Genomic DNA, 24,150 nt, shown 5'->3' with positions numbered 1-24,150 from the left:
TACAAGGTTTTTTTGGTCTGCTAGATACGGAAATGATTTCTGTCCCCTAGAGAAGAAAACCCCAACCTTATGATTTTGTTGCTCCTTAGGATATTAACTGGTTTTGTATATGACTTAGCAATCTTTTGAACATTCCACATTCTTGTGGAGGTTTTTTTCCCCCTGAATCTCACTCTTCTTTCTTTCTCTCCATATAGGTGTATATAAATTTTTTTCTAATCATACCATCATTGAACCAGTTTTGTCATCCTTTGGTTCCCTCATTTATAAACTACAAAAGACCATAGGAGTTGCTCGTGGTTTTTTTTTTTTTTAAATTTAGGTATGATTTACATACAGTAAAATGTGGTATATATTTGTATGAGAAATGTGAATTTAATGTTTTTAAGCAGCTTTATTGAAATAAAATTCAACTATGTAATTCATCCATTTAAAGTGTACAGTTCAGTGGCTGTCATTGTATTTAGAGTTGTGCAACCATCACCTCAATCAATTTTAGAACATTTTCATTACCCCCAAAAAGAAATCCTGTACCCATTAGCTGTCACCCACAAATCTCCCCTTGTGCTGGCTTCTGTCCATAGATATTTATGTATTCCAGACATTTCATATAAATGGAATCATACAATACACAGTCTTTTGTGAGGGCTTCTTTCACTTAGCATAATGTTTCCAAGGTTCATTAATATTTTTTAAACTATACATTGACAAGCCTATCCTAGGATTTCATTTTCCCCTCATGCCAACTCCATCATTTCCTGTGGGACCTTGGGCAAATCTTTCTGTCTCTGGTCCTTGGTTTCTTCTGTAAAATGGAAGAGGTTGGGCTGTTCCTTCTTGTTCTGACATGTCATATTTCTAACTCCTCTTGTAGAGAAGCAAGAGTAATGTGATACAATCCAAAAAAATGGATGCAGGAAGGGATGATAGAGACTACTGGGTGAAACTTCCTGTCTCCCACCCAGTCCCTCATTCTAAAAGATGGAGAGACTGAGGCTCAGAGAGGTGAGGTGACTTGCCCAAGGCCACACAGCTATTATTCATAATGATGACTTACTTTCATGTGGTAATGGATGGTTTAAGCTTCCTCATAATTTCACACCATCCCTCAGGAGCCTAATGGGGTGGCTGTGTCATCTTCATTTTACAGATAGGGAAACCGAGGATCAGAAAATGATGTGGCTTGCTCAAGGTCACACGGTGAGGATGGGCTGAATTGGTGAGATTCCTGGGGAGCAAGTGAAGGGGCTGGCAGGGGGAGCTCTGGACGCCACCCTTCAACCAGAGCACCCCCATTTTATATCTGATATATATTGGATGTCTCACCAGATTGGAATTGAAAAATGAGTCACAAAAACTCAGCCCTAGACCATCCTTCATCCGCCTTCCCTTTTCTCCTCTCTCCTCCCCCTTTGGCTCTCCTCCCTCCCTGGCTCTCCTCCTCCCTCTGGCTCTCCTCCCCAGTCTGGCTCTCCTCCCCCCCCTGGCTCTCCTGCCCCCTCTGGCTCTCCTCCCCCCTCTGGCTCTCCTCCCCCTCTGGCTCTCCTGCCCCCTCTGGCTCTCCTGCCCCCTCTGGCTCTCCTGCCCCGCTCTGGCTCTCCTGCCCCCTCTGGCTCTCCTGCCCCCTCTGGCTCTCCTGCCCCGCTCTGGCTCTCCTCCCCCTCTGGCTCTCCTGCCCCCTCTGGCTCTCCTGCCCCCTCTGGCTCTCCTGCCCCGCTCTGGCTCTCCTCCCCCTCTGGCTCTCCTGCCCCCTCTGGCTCTCCTGCCCCCTCTGGCTCTCCTGCCCCGCTCTGGCTCTCCTCCCCCTCTGGCTCTCCTCCCCCCTCTGGCTCTCCTGCCCAGCTCTGGCTCTCCTCCCCCTCTGGCTCTCCTCCCCCTCTGGCTCTCCTCCCCTCTCTGGCTTTCCTCCCCACTACGGAGAAATTCTCAGGGAAAAAAGTGCTCATGGGAAGAAGAACAACATGGTCAGCCCAGGCCTGCCCACAAAGCGTCCGCCAAGCCTGCTTTAGTTTCCCAGCTGTGAAAACGAATCCCGTACAAGGGGTGACTTCACACCAGGAAATCCCGGCTCCGTCCAGCGCTGGAAGGCTTCTCCCTGCGGGGCTGCCCGCTGTCCCTGGGGCTCTTGGCTTTCCTGTCACGCGGCACAGCTCATGGCGGTGTCTTCTCCTTTCTCCTGCTTCCGTTGACCTCCAGCCTCTGGCTTCTCTGAGCCCAGTTTCCTTTGCTTATAAGGACTTCAGTCTTCTTGGATTAAGGCCACCCTCACCCAGTTTGGGCACCTTAGCTAATAACACCTTCGAAGGTCCTACTTACAAATGGCTTCACACCCACAGGACCAGGGGTTGGGACCTGGACCTGCCTTTTTTTGGGGGTGTGTGTGTGCATGATTCAGTCCCCAACAGGGTCCACACCAGCACTGATGAAGCCAGCTGTCCGAGTAGGTAATGAGCACCCCGTCAGTGAGAGAACAAGGCGAGATGATCCAAACATTAACAGCAATTATTTCTAGAGGTGGGGTTACACTGGCTTCTGTTGCTGTTTTTTTTTTTAATGTTGATAAAGCCTCATTATTAAGTGTCCACCATGGGTCAAATGTTTTATATGTATATTACATCACTAAAACTTTATAAAAATCCTTTGAAGTAGGAGTTGTTCCCAATTTACAGATAAGAAAACTGAGTCTCCAGGAGATGAAGTAACTTGCCCAAGGACATGCAGCTAGGAGGTGGATGGGTCTAGAAAGCTGAGTGCTGAGCTGCTTCTCGTCACCCCAGGGTTCTTCCTTCTTTGTGCTTTTCTGTGTTTTCCAAGCTTTTGACAGTGAACAAAGGTTGCTTTCATAATCATGAAAAAGTCCTACAAGTGACTGATTTTTTGAAAATACTCCTTCCGCCTGGCTGTTCCGCGCTCCTCTGACTCTCGCAGCCGGGCCCAGCCCTCCCTCCCCCACCCTTGCAGACACCCGCCTTGCTCTCCCCGCCCCTGTACCGGCTGCGGCTGGGGTAGGGCGTTCAACGTCCCACATTTGCTGAGGTCTGCTCAAAATGTCCCCAGCAGGCCCCTGGCCCCTGGAGCAGTGCGGGGCGAAGGTCCGGAGGAGAAGAGGAAGTGGGAAGGGATATGAAACTTGGCCTCAGCCAGGCGCTGCCCCTGCCGGGTGTCCCACAGGGGTCCCTGGGCCGAGGGTAAGAACATCCAGTCGGAGTTCACGACCAGAGGCAGGTGAGGCCAGAGCCGGGGGTGGGGGTCTGTAAGCCTCAGGGAACCAGGGGAACCGGCCCAAGGGGCTGGACAGGGCGAGCGCCCCAGCTGGTTCGGTGCCACGCCAGGGATGGGACAGGAAGGCGCTGAGCGGGAACCCAGAATGGGAGGGTTGGGGACCCTTAACCTCTTGGACCAGAGCTTGGCGAGGGTGGGTGTGGTGACACAGACCCGGCAGTGCTAACCAGAGCTCCTGGGTCCTGGCCCCCAAAACACAGGAAGCTGGGGAAAGGCGAGGGTGTCAGAGGGTGGGGGCGGGCAGCCAGGCGTCCATCCTCAAGTGGGTGCCAAAGGGGCCCTGCGTGCAGGGGAGCGAGCAGGTTGTTTGCCGGGTGTTTGTGAATTCCTGTGCGTGCCTCTGTGGCGTCACCGCCTGGGCGAGAGCGTGCTCATCAAACAAGGAGCAGGCGCTCCCTAGACATTGGTTCAGTGGACTCGCTCATCTGTAGAGTATATGAATGTGTATGTCCAAGTGAGTGTGAACTGGAATTTGGGGTTTGCTTTCCGGGTTGTGTAGGTGTGTGCGTGAGGGGCTGTATCGGTGTGAGACCGTGCGTGCAAATACGAGTGCGCATTTGAGTCGTATCCGTGTGAATGTGTGGCTTTGTGCACACGTGTGGGGTGCCTGGTGCTGGGTGGAGGGTGGCCGTCTAAGGTCCTGGGGCGGGGGGTGTGGGCACGCGCGCGCACGTGAGCCGTGGTGGGGGCTGCGTGCGGGCGAGCGGGGTGCGTGCGTGCGTCCAGCCTGTGGGCCTGCCCGCGTCTCCACAGCGCCATGGGGGCCCCCTGGGGCTGGCTGGTGGTCTGCGTGCTGGCTGCATCCCTGCCCTCCGCGGTGACCCAGGACGTGTGCCGAGCCCCTGACGGGAGAGACGGGGCCGCGGGAATCCCGGGCCGACCTGGCCGGCCGGGCCTCAAGGGGGAGCAAGGCGAGCCCGGTAAGCACCTCCTTCCGGACAGCGCCTCCAGGGTGGCGGCTTGGGTGGCGCTGAAGCAGGAGTCCTGAGCCCCCGCGCGAGGCCCCCAGTTTGCACTGGGCCTTGGGGGTGGGGGCGGGGGGGCCTAGCCTTCCGCCTGGGCCCTGCCCCAGCCCACGGGAGCCTCTGTGTCTTCTTTCCTGCCTCCATCCTCTCACTCTGGCCTCACCTTGCTCCTCCGGAGAATGGGTCTCTGGGAGCCGTGCATGTGGCAGGGCTGAACGCAGTGCCCAGGGCTTAGTTACTGCGCAGGCAGCAAGGCCACACGGCCCCAGGCTTTCCGCTCAGGACTTCCTGTGCGACCTCAAGCAAGTCACTCACCCTCTCTGAGCCTCATCCGTAAAAGGAACCCCCACCTGGCACCTAGAGGGGGCTCAATTAACTGCAATGGTCATTTTTGCTCCCCACTCCCCAGCCCCATCAGCTTCAGAAACTCTAACATTCTAGAGAAAGGGCTGAGAAGGGAATGGACAAAGGGAAAAGCGAGTCTAGCAGAGCCCCCTGAGCCTCCCGGCTCCTCGCAGGCTGGGAAGGGGCCGCATAGACGTTTGCAACGATTTGCCTCCGGCACCCTCCGTGCGGTCCCCGAACCTGGAGGAGCCAGGGCCAGCGGCGGGGGGTGTGGAGCGGCGGCCGTGGGCAGGGCACAGCCGAGGGCAGAGCGTCCTGCCTTCCCCCACCTCGCGCTCTCCCAGGGCCCATCTGTGCTTTTGCAGATGCAGGGGCCGAGGCTCAGAGAGGTGGAGAGCTGGCCCCAAGCCCCCCAGCCCGTCCGCATCCGCGTGGCGAAGACCCAGCCCTCCCTCCCCATCCCAGCGCCCCCCGGGGCCCCAGCCCTCGGCCTGAGGACTGGTGGCCCCGGACCCCCGACCCGGCCTCTCTCCGCAGGGGCCGCTGGCTTCCGGACGGGCATCCGAGGCCTGAAAGGAGACCAGGGGGAGCCCGGGCCCCCCGGGAAGCCCGGCAACATGGGCTACCCGGGCCCCAGCGGCGCCCCGGGGCTGGCCGGGCCCCCGGGATTCAGGGGCGTCAAAGGCAACCCCGGGAACATCAGGGACCAGCCGCGGCCGGCCTTCTCGGCCGTGAGGCGGAGCCCGCCGGTGGGCGGCAACGTGGTCATCTTCGACACAGTCATCACCAACCAGGAAGGGCCGTACCAGAACCACTCGGGCCGCTTCGTCTGCGCCGTGCCCGGCTACTACTACTTCACCTTCCAGGTGGTGTCCAAGTGGGACATCTGCCTGTCCATCGTGTCCTCCGCCAGGAGCCTGGGCCAGCGCTCCCTGGGCTTCTGCGACGCCAACAGCAGGGGGCTCTTCCAGGTGGTGTCGGGGGGCACGGTGCTCCAGCTGCAGCGGGGCGACCAGGTCTGGATCGAGAGAGACCCCATCAAGGGCCGCATTTACCAGGGGCCCGAGGCAGACAGCGTCTTCAGCGGCTTCCTCATCTTCCCGTCCACCTGAGCCGGGCCAGGACCCCCTCCCCACCCTGGCCTCCTCTGCTGTGTGACCCTGGACCGCTCCCTCCACCTCTCTGGGCTTCTGGCTCTGTTATGTGACGCAGGGATGCTGTTGCTTTAACTGCCCAAAGGGAGGGGGCTGGCTCTGAGAGCCCCTTGGACTTGGTGCCCCGTGTGGGCTCCGAGAAGATCAAATCTTAGAATAAAGGCCTGAGCGTGTATCTATTGAGCGTGAGGTTGAGTTCCTCCTCTGGGCACGGGGAGGGAGGCGGACGAGCGAGGGGAGTACTGAGCACTTAGAAGGCAGACCCCGTGTTGTGTATTTTATCTTGTGTGATTAGCGGGTCCGGGGAGCCTCACGTGCCTGGGTTCAAATCCTGCTTCCACCACTTGCGAGTTGTCCTCTCGTGCACGTTATATAACGCCCGTGCCTCCGGTCTCCTCACCTGTGTAAAGTGGGAATAACAACGGCACCTACCTCAAATGGACTCGCTGAGTTAAAACATGAAAACCTCAGAGCTGCATCGATTTCAGGTAGTGCTGTATTTGTTTAACGGTCAGGCTCTGAGGTTCCTCTTAGGACCCTATAAACAGATGGTGACATTGAGGAAGGTGAGGACGGAGCCCAAGCCCAGGACCTAACGGGAGGAGCTGGGATTTGCGTGCTAGTCTTTCTGATGCCCAAGCCTGTGTGTGTAACCACGAGCCTCTCCAGCCTCCAGAGCCGTGCCCTTGACAAATTGCACGTGTTCTTTTCCAAACCTGGACCAGAGAAGAAGGGGCAGGAATCAGAGAGGGAAAGCAGGGGACCCCAGGAAGCCAGGTCCCCTCCCCCCTGCAGGCTGGAGCTGCTGTCCTGGGCATCCCGCCCGGGGTGGGGGGCAGGGAGATCTGGAGTCTTCGTGTGCATTTCCAGGGCCCCCTCACCCCATCGGGGGGCTGCTTAGAAGCCAGAAGCCCACCTCATCCTTTGCGTGTTGGGAAAACAGGAAGCCAGGAGTTCAGTTATGAAAATGCCTGATGCTGTGAGCATTTTCCCAAGGAAGCGTGTTTCATCTTTGTTCTGCACACACACACGCACAATCACACACATGCACACCACACAATGCACAGAAATGCATGCACACACAAATCCCTTCCCTTGAGATGCACATGGACCTACACTCCTGGACTCAACTTCCCTCCCCCAAGACACGGGCACATGTAATCCCCACCCCCACGCCCTGCAGTTACATCCTCTCCCTCAGAAGCTGCGCGTACACCCCTGGAGATACAAACTGGATATGCCTGCAAATCCACAGACACACTTGGGGATATGCATACTGTCAAATGCATGCAGCCCTGCCTCAGACGTCCAAGTGATGCCCATCAAGTATCAACCTTCTAGACACATCGTTACCAGACAGCCCTACCAACACCCAGATACACACATCCTCCTCTGCTGCCTCACTCACGACACCCACACGTGCTCACCCCCGAGCCGCAGGGACTGTCTCCCCCGTGCCTTGACCCACACGCGACGGCCTTGGAGTCATCATGTGCATACAGCCCCCACGGCCACCCCGGACATGCACACAAGACCCTCTCCTGGGGCTATTCTTGCCCTGCCCGCCAACAACCTTCGGGGATCAGGAATAAGTAAGGGGGCACCTAGGAAGGAGAGTGAGCCAGGGCAGTGCTGGACTCGTCACACCCCCCATCAGGCCTCAGCTCTCTGGTGCAGCCCCCCCCCTTGCTCCAGCTCTCCCCCGGCCCACCCAGAACACACACACCCATGGACTGGGAAAAAGAAACATAACTTTGATCCTCTACAACGTGCGGAACTTTCAGAGTGATTAATGCATTTAACATCAGCAAAATTGATGAGGACACTGGGACTTGGAGAAAGCCACACCGCATGGAAGTGGCAGTGCTTAGACTTGGGCCAAGGCTGCCCGACCCCAAAGCTTGCACTGCAATGGGCACGCGTTCAGAGCATGCATTCAGAGCACCGCAGAGGTGGAGCCTGGGTCAGAGCCGGAGAGGCCAGGCTTTAGAGACGGTGGGTGTGGGGAGGGCCTCCTGGCCCTGCATTGGCCCCAGGCTCAGCCCCCAGCGGGACCAGTGCCCTCTCCTCTGGGAGGAGGGGAACCAGCCTAGCTGGCAGGTGGGCGGGGCAGGGGCGAGGCTGCGCGCGGGCTGCGGCTGCCACCTGCTGGACAAGCCGGGCCCAGGCGCAGCCGAGGCGCGGACGGATGGTGGGAGCCCCGGAGCCGCACAGCTGGGTCACCCAGGATAATGCTGCATCCACCATGTCTGTTCCTCCCCGGTCTTTCTCAACCCTCCACCCTCGGGGGACTCCCAGGACCAAGTGGACTCATGCCCTTACCTTGCCCCACATTCTGCAGCCCCGAGCCACAGGGTGGAGGTACAGACAGGGAGACTGAGGCTCAGGGGTGTCACTCGGTGAGGTCTGGGCAGGGCTCTGACCTTAGCATGGGGCTAAGCATAGCATGTGCCTCACTGCGCTGAATCCTCGCCACTGCCCCGTGTGGGAGCTACCAGGACCCCCTATTCTCAGAGGAGGAGCCCAGGTCGGTCAACCATGCACCCAGAGTCACACGGGAGGCAGGAGACTGGAACCCTGTGCTGCCGGCACGCCCTCTTCCCCAGAATCTTGTACAAGGGTAAGAGGGGAGGGGGCCGCTCTCAACTGCCAGCCTGGCCCTCCTAGCAACTCCTCACCAGCCACAACAGGCTCCAGGACCAGAGACAGAGGCTGCCCGGGTGGGGAGGGAGGCGGTGCTGGAGGGAAGGGGAGGGAAGGTCATCAGGGAAACCAGCGGCCCGACAAAGGAGGAGGCACCGGCACCCTACGCCCGGGACCCCACATACAGATGGGAGGGCGGATTTGCTGGAGGCTGCCGGCAGGGGAGCGGCAGGGGAGCGGCAGGGCTGGAAGGAGAGCCCAAGGTGGTGAGCTGTCCCCAGGGCCGTCCTTCCGCCCTCGCGGCTCAATCCGCCCGCCCATGCTGGGTGTCTACCCCCAAGCGTGGCAAATGGGATGGGGCACGTGGACATGCCTAGAACAGGGACAGCCTCTTGGCAAGTGCATGTGGGGCTGGTTTTGGGGGCAGGTGAGCAGAGGGTCAAAGCAAAGCTGTGTGGCTTTGGGCAAAGGCTTTCACTCCCCAAGACTCAGTTTCCTTGCCTATAAAGGAGGCGGTAACTTCCTCCCAGGGCTGTCCTGAAACGACAGGGTCTGGGACACAGTAAATGCCAGCCAGAGGGGGTGGGCATTGGGTGAGCTGAACGCAACGCAGAGGGAAGTCTATTTCCACACACCCCCTCCCACCCTTAACCAGATGGCAGGGCCGGGGACATTTCCTCATTTCATACCCTCGTGACCCCGGGGTGGGGGGCACGGGGGTGTCACTGTGGTCGGCCTGGCTCAGCACCCAAAAGAAAGTGGCAAGTCAGGGAAATGATGGGAAAGGGGATGTGGGATAGGGGGCGGGCAAGGGCCAGGGAGGGAAGGGGGGCGTCCGGGCCAGCTCCGGGCTCTCCTTGCTGTGTCTGCTCTGGCACGGTGTCCTCTTGCCTGGGAGAGGAAGCAGATCTGAGGACATCTCTGTGACCAAGCCAGAAGAAGCCTCCCAGCTCCAGGTGAGGCCAGGTCCCCTGCCCAGCTGAGGGCAAAGGGCAGGTCCTCCCCCCTGCCACCGTCCTAAAACTCGGCCCCAGGGACAGCTTGATTTGTGAGCGGAAGGACAGCCACTCCCTGCTGAGTCCTGGGGCTGGGCTCAAGGAAAGGTCCCACCATCCATCGTGGGCCCCCAGGGGCAGGGGAGAAGCGCGCCGTGGGGAGGGAGAAGGGTGAGGAGGGTGGGAGAGGGACGGGGTGGGCCGACTCCCTCCCCCCAACCCCGCTCCTTCCCCAGGTGGGACATGGGGCCCAGTTCTGGGCTGCACCTCGGCCTAAACCTGCTGCTGCTCCTGCTGGTGCTGCCGCGTGGGGCCCAGGCCGGCCCCGGCTGCTACGGGATCCCGGGGACGCCGGGCCTGCCGGGGGCCCCAGGAAAGGACGGGCACGACGGAGTGCCGGGGCCCAAGGGCGAGCCAGGTGAGTCTGCCGGCCTGGTGGGGACAGGGACCGGCGTAGACAAGGTCGCAGGAGATGGTACAGGAAAGCCTTGTAACCTCTGAAGCTTGGTGAACCCCAAAGCTCTACCCTATCTCTGTATCACAACCCTCCACTTCTTGCCATGCAGCACTGCCACCTGGGGCGGGGGGAGGCAGTGAACACATGGCCGGGGCAGACTGCCAGGGCTCAAATCCCAGCTGCACCGTGCCCCGGCTGTGGGATCTGAAGCTACCTAACCTCACAATGCCTCAGTTTCCTCATCTGTAAAGTGAGGAGAGCGTAGCACCTGCTTCCCAGAGATGTTGCAAGGATTCGATAGGTTTCAACACCAAGCAGTACGGAGCACGGGTTAGGTATAAATAAGTGTAGGCTGGTGGTGATTTTTGCTACTGTTATGCTATTATTGGAGAGCTGTAGTCTTCTCCCTCCCAGGACTCCGGGTAGCTGGAAGGGTGAGGAGTGAGAAGTCAGGGTCACAGCTGCAGAATCTTCTGGTGGAGCCGCGGGGAGCCCCAGCCTGCGAGAAGGGAGCTGAGGATCTGGACAGGCGTGGTGTTGGGACGGGAGTCTCGGGGCACAGGCGCCTGGTGGGGGAGGAGGGGGCATGCCTGGGGGGCTGTGGAGCCTGGTGCAGGCCGTGTGACACTGGGGTGGGTCTGGGGAGAGGCCCAGGGGGTGGTAGGGACACGGGGGAGGCCAGTGGACAGGAATGTCCTTGGGAATCGCCCCACACCCTCCTGCCTTTTGGCAATGGAGTGGAATTTTACCAGCTTTCCAGAAGGAATTTTCCACTTCCGAGTGAGCTGAGTGAGGTCCCCGGGTCTGCAGTGGGCAGAGGGGAGCAGGGGTGAGCTGGAGAGAGCACCCCACGCCCCCAGGGCAGGCTGCTGTTCTGCTCCAGCCAGGCGAGCCGCACTCTCTCGCCGGCCTGGGGTGGCCCAGCTCAGGGACAGATGGAGGGTCTGTGGAACGCCAAAGCTTAGACAATATCAAGGGTCCTCTTCAAGAAAAATGAGATAAAATTATAAATATACATTGTGGTGGTCGTGGACACCCCCAGGTTCCTCTACCCCGCCCTCTGCCCCATCACAGCTTCCGCCTTCTCTCTCCCCAGGAATCCCAGCTGTCTCTGGGACGCGAGGTCCCAAGGGCCAGAAGGGGGAGCCTGGCACACCCGGCCACCCCGGGAAAAATGGCCCCATGGGGGCCTCTGGGACTCCGGGGGATCCTGGCCTCATGGGTCTCCCCGGGGAGCCCGGCGACGAGGGCAGATACAAGCAGAAGTATCAGTCAGTGTTCACGGTCACGCGGCAGACGGTCCAGCATCCGGCGCCCAACAGCCTGGTCAGGTTCAATGCGGTCGTCACCAACCCCCAGGGGGATTACGACACGAACACCGGCAAGTTCACCTGCAAAGTGCCCGGCCTCTACTACTTCGTCTACCACACGTCGCAGACGGCCAACCTGTGCGTGCACCTGTACCGCAACAACGTCAAGGTGACCACCTTCTGCGACCACATGTCCAACAGCAAGCAGGTCAGCTCGGGCGGCGTGCTGCTGCGGCTGCAGGTGGGCGAGGAGGTGTGGCTGGCTGTCAACGACTACAACGGCATGGTGGGCACCGAAGGTTCCGACAGCGTCTTCTCCGGTTTCCTGCTCTTCCCCGACTAGGGTGGGCAGGCCGGCTCCAACCCGCCTACCCCGGGCTGCTCCCACCTCCCTTGGCATCCCTGTAGCAACCCGTCATGCCAGTCAGACTGGGCTGCCCAGCCCTTGATCCTTGTTCAGGCTGTTCTCCCCACCTGATGGACTCCTCCTCCAGGCAGCCTGCCCTGACTGCCACTCCATGAGATCCCCCCCTCCTCTGAGCTCCTTCAGGAGACACAGCTTGAACCATGCCTTTGACACTTAACCTTTTGGTACTGGCTCACCACCCCACTCCCCAGGTCTTGGAAGAGGCAGGGAAATACAGAAATAAATGGTTGAATCAATGGACCTGCAAGGCTCAGATTCCTCACTGCCAGTTTCTGAAAAGAGCCATCTCCTTATCCATGACTTTGCATCTCCCACAACCACTCACGGACTCTAGACTCAGACGAGGCACAGAGTTGGTGCCCAGTAAAGGTGGGCTGCCACGGCTGAGGCACTCAGCCTCTCTGGCCTGGGAGGAGAGAGAAGCTCCAGTGTGGTGAAGGTCACAAGGGGTCACCAAGGGGCTGTGTGTCGTCACTTGTTTGGGGGAGAGGCGCAGTGGTCATTAAGGTTACAGCCATGCTCACAGGTAAAGAAACAGGAGTGTGCTTGAATTCCCGGACCTAGGTTCAGTTTGGGGGGCTCTCGTCACAGGAGAGGTTTGGGCTCAGGTAAGTCCAGTGCAGGCAAAAACCGGATGTGCAATGAATTTGTGCTGAATTAATGAGTGAACGGAGAATGAATGAATGAATGAGTGAGTGAATACTGGCCAATGAAAAACCAAAGGCAGAGTAAATGAATGATCACAAATCATAACCACTAACCTCTAGTGGGCGCTTACCACACGCCAGGCACCACGCCAAGTGCGTTCTGTGTGTCGACTCCTTTCATGCTCACAGCCACCCTCTGAGGCGAGCACGTGTGGGCGGGGAGTGAGACCCTTCTCCGGAAGTCTGGCCCACCTGCAGACTCTGGGAGCCCCGGGAGCCCCCTGGACACCAGCACTGGCCACATGGCATCACGTTTTGACCTCTGGCGCGGCAGCCTTGATTCTTGTTGGAGACCCGGGGCAGCCCAGCACCTGCGGTAGCAGTTTCTCTACAGTGGGCACCAGAGGAAGTCACAGCTCAGGTGTAAAAAAGATAAAAAGTGTCACTTTCCTGTGCGGACTTCAGGTCCGGGCTTCAGGGTCCGGGGAAACTGAGGCTCATGCAGGCCCCGTGAGAACCCAGCCCCACCCGGCTGGGACCCCAACTTGGTTCACGAGTCCCCACGGAGCTCCCGGAGGCACCCGCTGACTGAGGGGGGCTGTGAGGGTGGAGGGCTTGGGCTGGGGTCCACAGCCACCTCCCTGCCCTTCTGGCCTTTGTTTGTGAAGGAGGCTGTTTCAAGGCCCTGCCTTTGCCCATGCTGCCCCTTCACCCTGTAGCGCCTCCTGACCCACCGCACAAGTCCTCCATCCACCTGGCCAGTGCCCACTCAACTGTCAGGACTCACTGCAGCGATCACCTCCTCCACGAAGCCTTCCCTGAATCCCCCTTCACATCCCCACAGTGCCCTCCTCAGGCTTGGACCACAAACTCATGGCACTTGAGACCCCAGGTTCCCAAATCTGGTGGTGCAAACAAAATTACCTGCAGGCTTATTTAAAAACAAGAACAAAAACATTATTTTTTTTATCTTTTTTTTTTTTAAGATAAGTAGATCACACAAAACGTTATGTTAAAAAACATAAGAGGTTCCCATGTACCCCACTCCCCACCCCACCCCCACTCCTCCCATATCAACATCCCCTTTGTTGATGAGGCACATTCATTGCATTTGGTGAATACAGCCTGGAGCGCTGCCACAGTGCATGGACCATGGTTTACACTGTAGTTCACACTCTCCCCGAGTCCATCCTGTGGCTTATGGCAAGAAAAACAATGTTCTGCATCTGTCCCTGCAATATCGTTTTGGACAACTCCAAGTCCCGAAAATGCCCCATATCACACCTCTTCCTCCCTCTCCCTGCCCTCAGCAACTCCCGTGGCCACCATCTCCATATCAATGATACAATTTCTTCCGTTCCTAGACTCACAACAGTTCTATAGTAGAATACCAGTAAGTCCATTCTAATCTATATTTTATTCTTCTATCCTGTGGACCCAGGGATGGCGATATCCACTCCACCTCTAAATCGAGACGGGGTTTAGATCCCACATGGCTGATGGATGTGATTCTCCTGCTTGCAGGTGTAGACACTCTTGGTTCCCTGGTGTGGTTGTTGACCATTCTCACCTCCCCGTCAGCCGACCTGGGTGATTCCAATGAACTGGAGAGTAGGGGTTGCAACTCTACTGAGGTTCAGGGCCCAGCTGGCACACAGATAGTCCAGAGATTCAAGTCTCCTGAGTATGCACCAACCACAGCGACAACCACAGGTTCCATAAAAGTGACAGAAGAGGCATGCATTGAGAGGTCACATCTGAATCCAACTCAGGAAAAAAATAATAGATCAGATCCTTAAAAGTAGTCAACAAATCTCAGAGAAGAGAGAGAGAAAAAAAAAGAATACCTCTTTCAGTCACCATCTCATTTATAAACCATCAATATTAGTTATTCTCACTATAATGTGTTACCATGAACTCTAGTCACTTTCACACTTTTACAATAAACCTTATTAAAAATTTTACATATATTGAGCATGAGTTCCCATTCTTAACCCCCATCCTATTTCCTAGTAAGCTATACTCTAGAAGAGTTTACCTCTTTGAATTTACTCGTCATATTTAGTTCATATAAGTGAGACCATCAATATCTGTCCTTTTGTATCTGGTTATGTCACTCAATATACTATCCTCAGGGTTCATCCACATTGTCATATGCATCCCAGTCTCCTTTGTCTGGTAGCTGAGTGCTGTTCCACTCTGCACATAAACGCATTTTGCTTAGATATTCACTGTCAATGGACACTTGAACTGGTTCCATATTTTGGCAGTTGTGAGTGGTGCTTCAGTGAACATTGGTGAGCAGGTGTCAGTTTGTGTCCTTGTTTTCTTTTCATCTGAATGTATTCCAAGTAATGCGGTTGCTGGAGCCTAAGGAATTCTGTATTCAGTTTCTTGGGGTATTTTCAAGCTGTCTTCCAGAAAGGCTGTACTATTAAACATTCCCTGAAACAGTGAAGAGGTGTTCCTCTTTCCTGCATCTTCTCTAGCACTTGTATTTTTCTTTCTTTTTCTGTAATGGCCATTGTATAAGGTGTGAAATGGTATTTTATTGTCGATTTGGTCTCTATTTCCCTAATGGCTAGTGATGTTATATTGGCATTTTGGCCATTTGTATTTCCTTTTTGGAGAAGTGTCTGTTCAAGCTTTTACCCATTTTTTTAAAAATTCACTTTTATTAATACATATTAATAAGGCATAAATTCATCCAAAGTGTAAAAAAAAAAAAAAGAACAAAAACAAGAAACATAGCCCTAGACTAAGGCCATTTTATAAATGTTTGGAGAAGATGGGACTGTGGGTGACAGGATGAATCCGATGATTCCAAAGTGGCTTTAGTGCACTCGTTCACTTGCAGGTCTGCCTGCCCCACTGGCCCGTGAGCACCCTGGAGGAAAGGGCCGCTTCCGATGCATGTCTGTATCCCCAGTCCCCTAGAAGATGCATGGCACATGGTGGGCCATGAGAAATGTGTAGGATGTGGGGCAGGGGGTGGTGGTGACATACAGAGAACAGGGCAGAGGATCTGGGCCCAGGTCACCTGCCTGGGCACCTCTGGCAGGGACAGGGTTGGGTCCCAGGCCACCCGCTCATGGCCGTCCCTCCATCCACCACTTAGCAGTCCGCCCAGCAGGGCTACAAGGAATGCTTCTTTCGTCTCATTTCTCTTTTTTTAAAAAAATCAATACACCGTTTATGTAGGCCACAGTGGCAGATCAGAAACCTGTACTTTGGAAACAACAATTTCTGTGCCATTTTTATTTTCCGTAATTGTTTCCTTGCTGTTCTCCCTTAGTCAGGAGAGACCGGCCTTTGAAAAGGCCAGCTTGTCTGCAGTGCTGAGGAAGCCGGCAAGAGTTTTTAAGGGGGAGGGGGGCAGGAAGGCAGGGGGCAGCCTCCTCCTGGAGGTGGGGAGGGCGTGCTGGAGCAAGGGCAGGAACCAGAACGAGACACCCCAAGCGGCAAGGACTTGCCTCCAGAGCACAGGGAACGGGGGGTGTAGGCTTCCTTCTCCGCCCATTGTCAGATCATCTGTCTGTGTCAGGGACGGAATCCAAGATTTTACAGGTACAGAGTCCAACAGGCTCCCTCTCAGGGACCCTCAGCTCCTGGATCCTAAGTCCAGGCATCCCCCCAAATTCAGGCCTGGCTCCTCTGCTCCCAGGCTCAAAAACTCTGCCTTCTCTTAATAGTAATAAACGCCGTTCCCAAGCAAGCACTGGGTGCCTACCAAGGGCTGGGCACGTGGCAGGAGGGCCTCGCTGGACCCTCACAGCCACCCTCGGAGGTGAGCGCCCATGTCCTCGATTTAGGGGAAAAAGAGGTTGGTAAATGTTCCCGAGGCCTCAGAGCCAGGAGGAAGCAGGGCTAGGATTCAAACTCAGGAGAGGCAGGTTCCAAAGCCGACGCCCCTACCTCCGCTCTCTGCCGCCGCCTGTCCCTGGTCTCACGCTGCTGCTGCTGCCTCAAATTCAAGCCCATCTTTTCCCATGCCCTCGGCCACCAAGAAATTAGAGGCCTGGGGCGCCCTCAGAAGGACCTCTGGGCCGGCGGCCCACTAGCTCCCTCCGCGGAACCCACCACGCTTGCCTCTGCATCTTAGCCTGGGTTCCTGTGGTTCTACTGTTGGCTGAGCTTGGAGACGATTTGACCTTATCAAGCTCGTCTTGGCCTTTGCTATCACCCGCTGCAGTTAAAGGCGCATCACGTTTCTTAGATGCCGTCACAGTAAGGAGGCAAAATGCCGGTGTCGGGGATGCCAGGGGGTCCCATGCCTGCCACTTACATGAGGAGTCACTTCTTTTTTGTGACCTTTATCCCAATGAAACCATTGTGCCATTAGATATTTAACACATCTCTCCCAGTAGAAGGGAAGGTCTGACTTGCTCATGGCCCTATATCCAGAGCCTCGCACCTAGAGGCTTACAAGAAATATTTGTCAGATAATGAGTTTTCTCCTTCCTGGGCCTCAGTTGCCCATAAATAAAATGAGAGGGGTGGGCTGGATGCCCTCCAAGCCCCGCTCCAGCTCTGACTTAGTGTGCTTCCAGGATCAACAAGCAACAGGCCCCGCCTGCACCTGTTATCGTCTATTGTCCTCAGCTTTGAGAGCTGCTGCAAGGGGAGGGAGGGGTATAAATAATGACCACCTTTAAAATTCGCTATTAGATTATTATCTGAGAAGAGGAAAAGAACGGGGGTGTAGAGAGGGAGCAAACAGAACCGATGAGCCCAGAAAAGGGAAGCCTGGGACATGGAGAGATATTAACAATTAACATGCGCACAGCACTTTACAGTTTACCCCGTGCTTTCTCTGCCATTATCCCTCTGCTCTTCCCAGAGCCCCGTGAGATCTGCAGAGCAGGTGTGATCACACTGCCATTATATAGAGGAGAAAACGGGGGTCCCCTGGGTCCCTTCGGCTGAGAACGCTCAGCCGGGACATGGTGGAGTCAGAAACTGGAACCAAGGTCTCTGACTCCAAATCCAGTGCTCCAGCACCAGGTCAGCCACGTTTTCATTCCACCGAGGGCCACCCTGTCCCCTGAAGGGGACCATGAGGTCAGAGGGCCTTGGCGGGTGAGTGGCCAGTGGTGGACATTCCCAGGACGGCCTGTTCCCCCCACAGCTGCTGAGCTGGCGAAACCAAGCTCACCCCTCACCCAGCCGCTTACAGTAAACCCCTCCGGTTGCAGAAACGGGACCTGAAACTGCCTGAGTACAGCAGGATGGGGTGAGAGTGGGCGACGGGGAAGGGGCGGCCCCCTGGGCCCGCGGGAGGGGACCACTGGGGAAGGTCCTTCCGCCTCCGGAGAACGGAACTTCCGCTTTGGGCTGAGAGCACCGGGCTCCCAGCTCCTGGTCCCACTGCTGCCCAGCCCCACGGAATCACAGGACACCGGGTGGCCAGGTGAGGAGGGCGCTCGGCCTTGGGGGGGGGGCTGGCCGGCAGGGCCGCCATGGTGGAGGGCGGGGATTCTCAACGTGCAGGCCTCACGTCCCCTGTCCTGGAGCCTCCTGGGATATTTGTGAGGGGTGCAGATTCCTGGGACTAACCCCAGACCGATGGAACTGGACTCTGGGGTGAGCCTGGGAGTCTGCCGCTACCCAGAGGCCCAGGCGATGGAGAGGCTGCCTGGAGTTGGAACCAGCAGCATAAAGGCTTTGGGGTCACAGAAACTTGGGCTGAACCCAGCTTCTGCCTCTTTAGTGCTAATGACCTTGGGCAAGTCATACAACCTTTCTCAGCCAGAGACCCCTTCTGGGGATGAGAACCTTCTCCAGGGGCCCTCTGAGCCTTAAAGAAGATCGCGCTCCCCAGGGGCTCAGCACGCTACCCGGCTCAAAATGTGTAAGTAAACCCGGGGCAGAGCTGAACCTCTGCTTCTGCCAACCTTGCTTCTCTCACTTCCTTGCGGTCTACCAGCTCGACCCTTTCGGGAACTAGTTTGACTTGCAGGTGAAGCTGGGGTAATTATTTGTCCTGCATGAACTCAGTGATGCCTAGGAAGGCGGGGGGCAGGGCCTTCTGGGGCCCTTATTCCTTTTAGATCCTGTCGCATGCAATCCCTCCGGCAGCCGGGCCAGGTAGAAATGGTCATTGCCAAAGGGACCCAGATTGGTTAAGGCACTTGCTGAGGTCAAGCAGCGAGGGAGCAGTGGAGGTGGAGTTCAAGGTCAGGTTGGCCCAGCTCCAAGTCAGGGAAGGGGAGATGGTTGGAACTAGAAGTAGACGGAGGGGTTGGTGAGGCAATGTAGAAGAAGAAGGAAGCAAGGTGGAAGGAGATGACGGATTGGCAAAGGCAGGGGTCCTCCCCCAAGCCTGAGATCCAGTGGCCCCCTGAAATGGACTCGAACTCAGAACTTCCCACTCTCACCCCAGCCCAGCTCCAGCTTCCACAAGAAACCCAGTTCCTAGCAGAGGCCAGACCCTTGGCTCCCCACTGGCCGAGGCTTCTCCCTGAGTCCAGTCTCCCAAAAGGATCCCTCCTCACTTGTCCAACCATCTTCCCTCCTGTCCAAAAGCCTGGGGATTCTAGGGTGACGGTGATAAGAACAGAATGGCTGATATTCACCGAGCTTTACAACATGCCAGGCTCCGTTGTAGGCCCTAACTCACTTGTCCCCAAACAAGTAGAATCATCCCCATTTTATAGAGGCCAGGGAGAAGCGAGTTGCCCAAAGCCCTTGCCTAAGAAGCGGCAGAGGCTGGACGTGACACTGGCTTTCCTTCTGACACTCAGGCCAGGAGAACCAGGAGAACGTTCGCTGCCTCCAGCCACAGCAACGACAGCAACGACAAAGCCCCCTTTACCAAGCACTGTCCCCTGCGCCCCGCTCTATTCTGAGCGTGCCCCGGGCATTAACTCTTTCTCTCGGGCCATCTGGCTCCAACACCCGTGCTTTAAGTACCAGGAATGCCTGCCTCCTAATAGCCCTGTCAGTTTCTGAGATTCTGAAGAGCTGGGTCTGAATTTGAGCCCCACAGGGACTGTGTGACCTTTATCAAGGTTCTTGCCCCCTCTGATCCCTGGTTTCCTCATCTGTGAAATGAGAGAACAGGAGTGCTTTCTCAAAGCACTGTGGTGAGGATGGAGTAAAATGAGAAAATGGCACATAAAGCATTTAACACAGTCTGGCACCAAGGAAGTGTCCAATGCATAGATTATTAGAACTGTCAAATTGTCCTTTTGTAAAACCTTCCAGAAAGAGTGAGGGCTGGTGCTCATTCAGAGATAAGTGGGATTTTTCCCTGAGCTGCTCTGTCTTCAGAACATGACAGAGCCTAAGTTGGCTGCTGGCAGGCCCTGGTTGCACCCCTGCAACGTGCCCCTTCCTGGTGCACAGGACAGCACCTGGCATAACCTGGGGGGCTGGGAAATGGGCTGCGGGACTGAGGCTAGTTACCAGAGCACATGCGCCAACAAGCAGCAGGTTCTTGCCGTCCCGGGAAGCGTACCACCTGCCAGGCCCCGGGGTGGGCACAGCCAGAGGCAGGGCAGGGAGGGCAGTTCACAGTGCTGCCGCTCGCCCGCTCGCTGGGAGGCTTTGAGCAGGCTGCTTTCTACTTTTGGAGCCTCCGTTCCTTCATCTGCAAGAGGGGAAAACAATCAGAACCCCCTTCCTCAGGGCGTGGAGAGGAGCAGCGGCAGGTGCAAGGGCAGGCAAGAGCTTGTGATGCCCTGACACGTTCCCACTCGTGGTCTCACCCGGATCCCCACGGTGGTCCCAGGAGGTGGGCAGGGACCGCTCAGCTTTCCCATTTTCATTGTGAGAAAGAGCTCAGCAGAGGGAGGTACCTCTGTGGGCTGAGGGGTGATGTGGGAGGGACCCCTGGAGGAGCCTTGCAGGACAGGGAGAATTTGAATCAGGGCAAAGGTGAAATGGGCTGTCTTGGCAGGGAGTGAGCTGCCCGTCACTGAAATGGTGCAAGCCATTGAAGGAAGAGCCCTTGGTAGAGACATTATTGAGAAGACTTAAAAATAGGCTGAGCATTGGACTGGATGGACTCTAAGGTCCCTTCTGACTTGAGAATTAACAGCATAGGGTCCTGGCCAACCTGGGCTGACCAGCTGGAGCAACATACAGTTCTCTAGGACAAAGAAGGGACAGCACCACCCTCTCACCAGGGCCAGCGCTCTTGGAGGAAGGAACTTGAGGATAGGCAGCCTGCAGAGATAGCCAGGATTGCTGGCAGAGACACTGGATAAACCTGGGTCTGAGTCCTGGGTCTAGTCCTAACTACGTAACCCTGAGCAAGTAACTCAGTTTCCCTGACCCTTGGTGTCCTCTTCGATGTAGAAATAATAGTTTCCACTGTGCAAGCTTGACACAGACAGACTTGCTGTGGAAACTGCCCAGGCACCCTGAAATCAAAAGCTGCACTGAACGAGCATGTTTGGAATAAAATCCAAAACCCACAGACCCACAGCCTTCGAGAGCCCTGCCTCCGTCTCGGACCTCACCCCCCGTCCTTTTGAGCCCTCGCTGCCCTCCGGCCACACCAGCCTCCCGGCTGATCCTCACCCCCCCGGGCGCTGACCCGCTCCAGGCCTTTGCTCCCACTGTTTCTTCCTCCTGCAACACTCTCCCTCCAGCCCTTTCTACCCGCAGGTCTCAGCCCCGTCACTCCCCTGTCTAGAACACTTCCCGGGTGGAAGGTCTTTGCTTGCTAAAGGGTCACTCTGCCCCTGTACTGGCCCTCCCGGCCCCCTTCTGTTACCTTCAGAGCACTGATCACAGTCTAGACCTACAGCCGCGCCTTGGAGATACTGGAGATTTGGTTCCAGACCTCTGCAATAAAGCAAAAATCACAATAAAGGGAGTCACACCAAATTTTTGGTTTCCCGGTGCATATAAAAGCTATGTTTCCACTCTGCTCTGGTCTATTAAGTGTGCAGTGGCATTATGTCTAAAGCAACAATATATGTACTTATGTAAAATGTGACACAGAGACCCAAACCAAGCACCTGCTGTTGGAAAAATGGTGCCAATGGACTTGCTCGACGCAGGGTGGCCACAAACCTTCAATTTGCAAAATACGCACTATCGGCGACGTGCAATCAAACAAGGAGTGTCTGTACTTTTTGTTTGGTTGTATGTTGACCTGTTTAGTGTCTGTCTGACTGTCAGCCCCACGGGCAGGACCATCCCTGTCTGCTCATCACTGTATCCCCAGCACCCAGAACAAGGTCTGGTGCGTAGGAGACGCTCGGTGAATACATAAACCAATGGAAGTATAATGAACGACAGGAGTCACCTCAGCAGTGACCTTGGCCCCTCTTCTCCCCTGCAGGAGGCAGCTGAGACAGTGTGGTGATGAAGACCCTGTGGGGTGGCGTCCTGCCGCTGCTGCTTCTCAGCCTGCCTGACGCCTCCTGCGCCCAGAGCAGCTGCACAGGGCCCGCGACCATCCCCGGCACCCCAGGCATCCCCGGGAGACCAGGCTCAGATGGCCAGCCGGGGACTCCCGGGATAAAGGGAGCGAAAGGTACCGCGGGCTTTGGGGACACACTGGTGGCGCCAACTGGGGCCCCATCTCCTGTCTCCTGAGTCACAGTTGCCCACCTTAGAGACGCAAAAGTACCTTCAAATCCACCAGCTTCCTGGGCCCTCGCGGCATCCTTGCAGGGAGAGAATTCTGATTCCCATTCTACAGATGGGAAAACTGAAGTCCAGAAGGCTTGTCTTGCCCAAGGTGGCCCAATAAATGTTAAGGCTGAGACCAGACCATGGATCTCTTGGCACTAAATCTAGGGAGAGGGACACTGTTGACGTTGAACAGTCCCTGGTTTGAATTGACCTCCAGGGTATGAGCCATACCGTTGCCTCACCCCTACAAGGGGGACAATGATTCTTTTATGGGGCTGTCGTGGGGTTCACATGAGACCCTCTCCCCCAAAATGAAAACTTCTGCAAAATGTAGTTCATCCATTCAGGTAATCCGTGGTTATGCAACAACCCTCTATGCCAGTCACTCTCCACACATAACTTCATGTCCTCCTTGCCATTGCTCAAAAATCATTATTCCCAGTTTACAGACAAGAAAGCCCAGCCTCAGAGAAGATGCCTCAGTCAAGGTGACACAACTAGTAATGGCAGATGTGACTTTAGAGGCACAACTGTCTGTCCCCGTTGCCCACATTCTCAGCCACTATACTGGGCCACTCTGCTACACGGTAGGTTTTATCATGTGGTGTGCACAAGCAGAGGTCGCTCAGAGGGTTGTATTGAGAAGGACTCCAAGGCCCACTTCCAGGTTCAGCAGGAAAGAATGCAGTGATCGATTAAGGATGTCTGCCACGGGCAAGGGAGCAGAGAGGGCTAGCATGAGCGCCAAGAACTGACTATCCCTGCTGGAGGCTTAAGCACAGTCTGGGGCCCTGTCCAAGCCGGGCAGGAAGGCAGATTCCTCTGGGAGGTTCCGCTCCCACCCACGGGCACTAGTTCCCATTAGCGTCCAGCATAGTTCAGACGCAGAAAGCCGGGCTGAAGGAGACTTGGAGGCCCTCTCTGACCCCCTCTTTTTACAGATGGGAGGCTGAGGCCCAGAGAAGGGCAGGGACTTGCCCAAGCTCACACAGCCAGGCCCCCTTCTGCCCAGCCCACAGTCCTTCCTCTGCCTCTCAGTGATCTCTGTCCTTTCTCCTCGTCTCTGCTTTCCCAGGGCTGCCAGGGCTAGCTGGAGACCACGGCGAGTATGGAGAGAAGGGGGACCCAGGGATCCCCGGGAACCCAGGAAAAGTTGGTCCCAAGGGCCCCGTGGGCCCCAAAGGTTCCCCGGGGCCCCCTGGAGCCCGTGGACCCAAGGGTGAATCTGGGGACTACAAGGCCACGCAGAAAATCGCCTTCTCTGCCACGCGGACCGTCACCACACCCCTGCGGCGGGACCAGACCATCCGCTTCGACCACGTCATCACCAACGAGAACAACAACTACGAGCCTCGCAGCGGCAAGTTCACCTGCAAGGTGCCCGGCCTCTACTACTTCACCTTCCACGCCAGCTCGCGCGGGAACCTGTGCGTGAACCTGGTCCGCGGCCGGGAGCGCCCGCAGAGGGTGGTGGCCTTCTGCGACTTCGTGCACAGCTCCTTCCAGGTCACCACGGGTGGCGTGGTGCTCAAGCTGGGGCTGGGGGAGAACGTCTTCCTGCAGGCCACCGACAGGAACTCCCTGCTGGGCCTCGACGGCGCCAACAGCATCTTCTCCGGGTTCCTGCTCTTCCCGGACGCGGAAGCGTGACCCCGAGGCTGACCCAGCCCCGCCCCACCTCCTGCCCGCCCGCAATGCTCACCCGCCCCCGACACCTCCTGCCCCCCCAGCCAAAGCAGCGTAGGGCTCTGTGAAGGTGGCCGAACCAACGAGTAAATAAACTCCCCGAGGACAAGGGACAGTGGTCTGATTGAACTCTGTGTCGCAGCACCTGACACACAGTGGTGCTCACAAGTGCTGGCTGAATGAATGACTGCACAATGAGTGAGTGAATGACGACTGAAAGCAGAAACGCCACCGAGCAGGAGGTGCTTTGAAGGCCAGACTCCGTCTGGGTCCTGCTCTGCGCCAGCCACCGGGCAGACAGCAGGCTGGGAATGGGGTCCCTTGCGCACCTCCTCTGCCCCTGCCCGGGGCTGGCCCCGTCCCTCGTTCTCTCTGCTCCTGGAGGTGAGCTGCTCTTAACTCACCTTGGAACCAGGACCCTTCTCCTTTGCTTCTCTCCACACGTCTGCCCTCCCAGTATCTTCCCAGCCCAGCACGTGTTCAGCCAACCAGTTAGAACAAATGTCACCGTCCCCCCCTCACAATCCTCCTGTGGCTCCCCACTGCCAATGGGGTGTCGTTCCAGCTGATGAGCCTGGCATTCCAGCCTCACTTTCTCTGGGCAAACACGGTCTCCACTCCAGACCAACGGGGCCCTCTCAGTCTTCT

The 24,150-nt window shown here is 56.6% G+C and overlaps 3 protein-coding genes across 5 annotated transcripts; all 3 read left to right on the top strand.

Annotated features, from left to right (window-relative positions):
- Positions 1-3,066: 3,066 nt before the first annotated feature.
- C1QA (complement C1q A chain) lies at positions 3,067-5,921 on the top strand. 3 transcript variants are annotated; one of them, XM_058304151.2, is made up of 3 exons: positions 3,067-3,225; positions 4,036-4,202; positions 5,130-5,921. In XM_058304151.2, the coding sequence occupies exons 2-3, from the start codon at positions 4,040-4,042 to the stop codon at positions 5,702-5,704; spliced, it is 738 nt and encodes a 245-aa protein (XP_058160134.1). In that variant the 5' UTR covers positions 3,067-3,225; positions 4,036-4,039; the 3' UTR covers positions 5,705-5,921. The 3 variants fall into 3 exon arrangements, with proteins under 3 accessions (XP_058160134.1, XP_058160135.1, XP_023447439.2); XM_058304152.2 differs by having other exon boundaries at positions 3,125-3,221; XM_023591671.3 differs by lacking the exon at positions 3,067-3,225 and adding an exon at positions 3,713-3,736.
- A 3,291-nt stretch (positions 5,922-9,212) lies between these two features.
- On the top strand, positions 9,213-11,818 carry C1QC (complement C1q C chain). Its single transcript, XM_058304150.2, has 3 exons — positions 9,213-9,345; positions 9,621-9,802; positions 10,938-11,818. The coding sequence occupies exons 2-3, from the start codon at positions 9,628-9,630 to the stop codon at positions 11,492-11,494; spliced, it is 732 nt and encodes a 243-aa protein (XP_058160133.1). The 5' UTR covers positions 9,213-9,345; positions 9,621-9,627; the 3' UTR covers positions 11,495-11,818.
- Positions 11,819-17,483: 5,665 nt separating this feature from the next.
- On the top strand, positions 17,484-23,613 carry C1QB (complement C1q B chain). Its single transcript, XM_004468298.5, has 3 exons — positions 17,484-17,635; positions 21,521-21,715; positions 22,892-23,613. The coding sequence occupies exons 2-3, from the start codon at positions 21,544-21,546 to the stop codon at positions 23,464-23,466; spliced, it is 747 nt and encodes a 248-aa protein (XP_004468355.1). The 5' UTR covers positions 17,484-17,635; positions 21,521-21,543; the 3' UTR covers positions 23,467-23,613.
- The last annotated feature ends 537 nt before the right edge of the window (positions 23,614-24,150 follow it).

Source organism: Dasypus novemcinctus, chromosome 9 (genome assembly GCF_030445035.2).
Source record: "Dasypus novemcinctus isolate mDasNov1 chromosome 9, mDasNov1.1.hap2, whole genome shotgun sequence".
NCBI classification, from domain to species: Eukaryota; Metazoa; Chordata; class Mammalia; order Cingulata; family Dasypodidae; genus Dasypus; species Dasypus novemcinctus.
The sequence above is the reverse complement of the archived record's forward strand: the minus strand, read 5'-3'. Positions and strand labels throughout refer to the sequence as shown.

Coding starts and splice junctions, on each gene's coding strand:
- C1QA (XM_023591671.3), top strand. Junction 4,203..5,129: donor GGGGGAGCAAGGCGAGCCCG/GTAAGCACCTCC, acceptor CTCTCTCCGCAG/GGGCCGCTGGCTTCCGGACG.
- C1QC (XM_058304150.2), top strand. CDS start 9,628: ATGGGGCCCAGTTCTGGGCTGCACCTCGGCCTAAACCTGCTGCTGCTC. Junction 9,803..10,937: donor GGGGCCCAAGGGCGAGCCAG/GTGAGTCTGCCG, acceptor CTCTCTCCCCAG/GAATCCCAGCTGTCTCTGGG.
- C1QB (XM_004468298.5), top strand. CDS start 21,544: ATGAAGACCCTGTGGGGTGGCGTCCTGCCGCTGCTGCTTCTCAGCCTG. Junction 21,716..22,891: donor CGGGATAAAGGGAGCGAAAG/GTACCGCGGGCT, acceptor CTGCTTTCCCAG/GGCTGCCAGGGCTAGCTGGA.